Below are 2123 nucleotides of genomic sequence, written 5' to 3'. Positions count from 1 at the left end.
GGACACAACACGAACGAATGTGTAGCCCTCAGAAATGAAATTGAAGCAGCCGTTAAGAATGGTAAACTAGAACATTTGGTCAAAGACACACGACCAGGGACTGGTAAACCTCCCGCAAGAGACAGACAGGGCCCACCTAAAAGACAAGTCAAAGATTTGAACGTCCACATGATTCAGGGTGAACATATGGTTAAAGGAAAGAGAAGGGAATATTTGGATGAGGAATGGAAAAACGAGCCCGTGATTTTTCCTCAGAGGAGGACCATGTAACAAAAACCCGTTGATAATCACTGCTCTTTTTGGCCACTACCGATCGTAATATGTGTTTTTTGACACCTGTAGTACATCGGACATCATGTACGAACAATGTTTCGAACAGTTAGACGACGAAGACAAAGAAAGGTTGAAGCCAATTCATGCCCCCATTTCTGGTTTTGGAGGAGAGATAATGCACCCGCGTGGGGTGATATCGTTTCCGGTAACACTTAGCGACGGAATTCATTCAAGATCGGAGGAAGTTGAATTTTTGGTTTTACCAGCAACTTCCAAACTTGACATTATTCTAGGACGAGAGGTGATTGGTGACTTCAACGCCCACCCGTCCACAACCCACGGTGCAGTAGGAGTCCCAACTCGCACCGGTGTGGCAATAATTCATGTCAACCGACATTGCTTTACAACGGAGAGTTCAAGGCCCGGAAAGGTCCCAAAGAAAACTTTAAGAACCGAGACGGAAAAATGGGTTTTGAACAAAAAATTCCATGATCAAATAGTAACAATTGGATCCGCTATTTCAGAAATAGTGAGGACCTTTTTGAAGCAGCTATTAACTAAAAACGTTGACATCTTCGCCTGGCAGCCCGCGGACATGACTGGTGTCCCGCGGAGCATTGCTGAACATAAGTTAAGGGTAAACCCGGTGTTCACACCAATTGTCCAGAAAAAGCGGAAGATGGGCCCAGAACAAACGAAAGCTATGAATGAGCAAGTGCAAGATCTTCTTCACGCCGGGATCATCCGGGAGAGTAAATATCAGACATGGGTAGCTAATCCAGTCATTGTTCCAAAGAGCAACGGAACATGGCGGATGTGTATTGATTTCAAAGATTTAAACAAAGCTTGCCCAAAAGACTGTTACCCACTACCTGATATTGACCTCAAGGTAGACGCTGTAGCCCCGTTCAAGTTCAAGTGTTTCCTTGATGCTTACAAAGGCTATCACCAAATCCGCATGGCGGCAAGTTATGAGGATAAAACAGCATTCCGAACTGATCAAGGCACTTTTTTTATAAGATGATGCCTTTCGGGTTAAAGAACGCGGGTGCCACATATCAGCGGTTAATGGACCAAGCTTTCAAATATCAGATAAGTCGAAACCTGGAGGTTTATATGGATGATTTAGTGATCAAAAGCAATGAAGAAGATCAAATGTTAATAGATATTGAGGAGACCTTCGAAACATTGAGAAGCATCAACATGAAGCTGAACCCGGCTAAATGCTCATTTGGGATGGAGGAAGGAAAGTTCCATGGTGTCATAGTTATGGATGCAGGCTTCAAAGCTAACCCAGAAAAATTTCAAGCTATAGCCCGCATGCCTTCTCCTTCTTCCCTAAAAAAAGTTCAGACACTTAATGGAAGACTCGTGGCGCTAAACCGATTCCTTGCAAATCCTGCGGCCAAGTCTTATCCATTCGTGTCAACACTTAGAAATTGCCTCAAGAAGGCACATTTTAAGTGGACCGCAGAAGCTGAACAAGCATTCTCAGAGGTCAAGAAGTGTTTAATGGAGTTGCCTACTCTAACAGCACCATACGCGGGTGAACCCTTGACACTATATTTGTCTCCTTTTGACATTGCCGTCGAGGCTGTACTACTGACAGATAGAAAGAACGTTCAAACTCCAATATACTATGTCAGTAGGACCTTGGCGGATCCAGAGACCAGATACTCAATGCTAGAAAAATTCGTCTTAGCACAGGTCTATGCAGTCCGACGACTCCGCAAATATTTCCAAGGACACCCCATAAATGTCTTAACCGGATACAAACTCAAGAATGTGTTAAGTAAACCAGAGTTGTCCGGACAGTCGGCAAAATGGGCCATTGAACTAGGTGAACACGC

The 2123-nt window shown here is 44.1% G+C and overlaps 1 protein-coding gene across 1 annotated transcript; it reads left to right on the top strand.

Moving 5' to 3' along the window:
- Positions 1–355: 355 nt before the first annotated feature.
- Positions 356–1297, top strand: LOC143588978 (uncharacterized). The gene has a single exon (XM_077069853.1). The coding sequence runs from the start codon at positions 356–358 to the stop codon at positions 1295–1297; it is 942 nt and encodes a 313-aa protein (XP_076925968.1).
- Positions 1298–2123: the final 826 nt, after the last annotated feature.

Source organism: Bidens hawaiensis, unplaced genomic scaffold, assembly GCF_021521415.1.
Source record: "Bidens hawaiensis isolate Kalapana, Puna unplaced genomic scaffold, B.hawaiensis_p1.1 tig00001576_1, whole genome shotgun sequence".
Lineage (NCBI taxonomy): Eukaryota > Viridiplantae > Streptophyta > Magnoliopsida > Asterales > Asteraceae > Bidens > Bidens hawaiensis.
The sequence above is the reverse complement of the archived record's forward strand: the minus strand, read 5'-3'. Positions and strand labels throughout refer to the sequence as shown.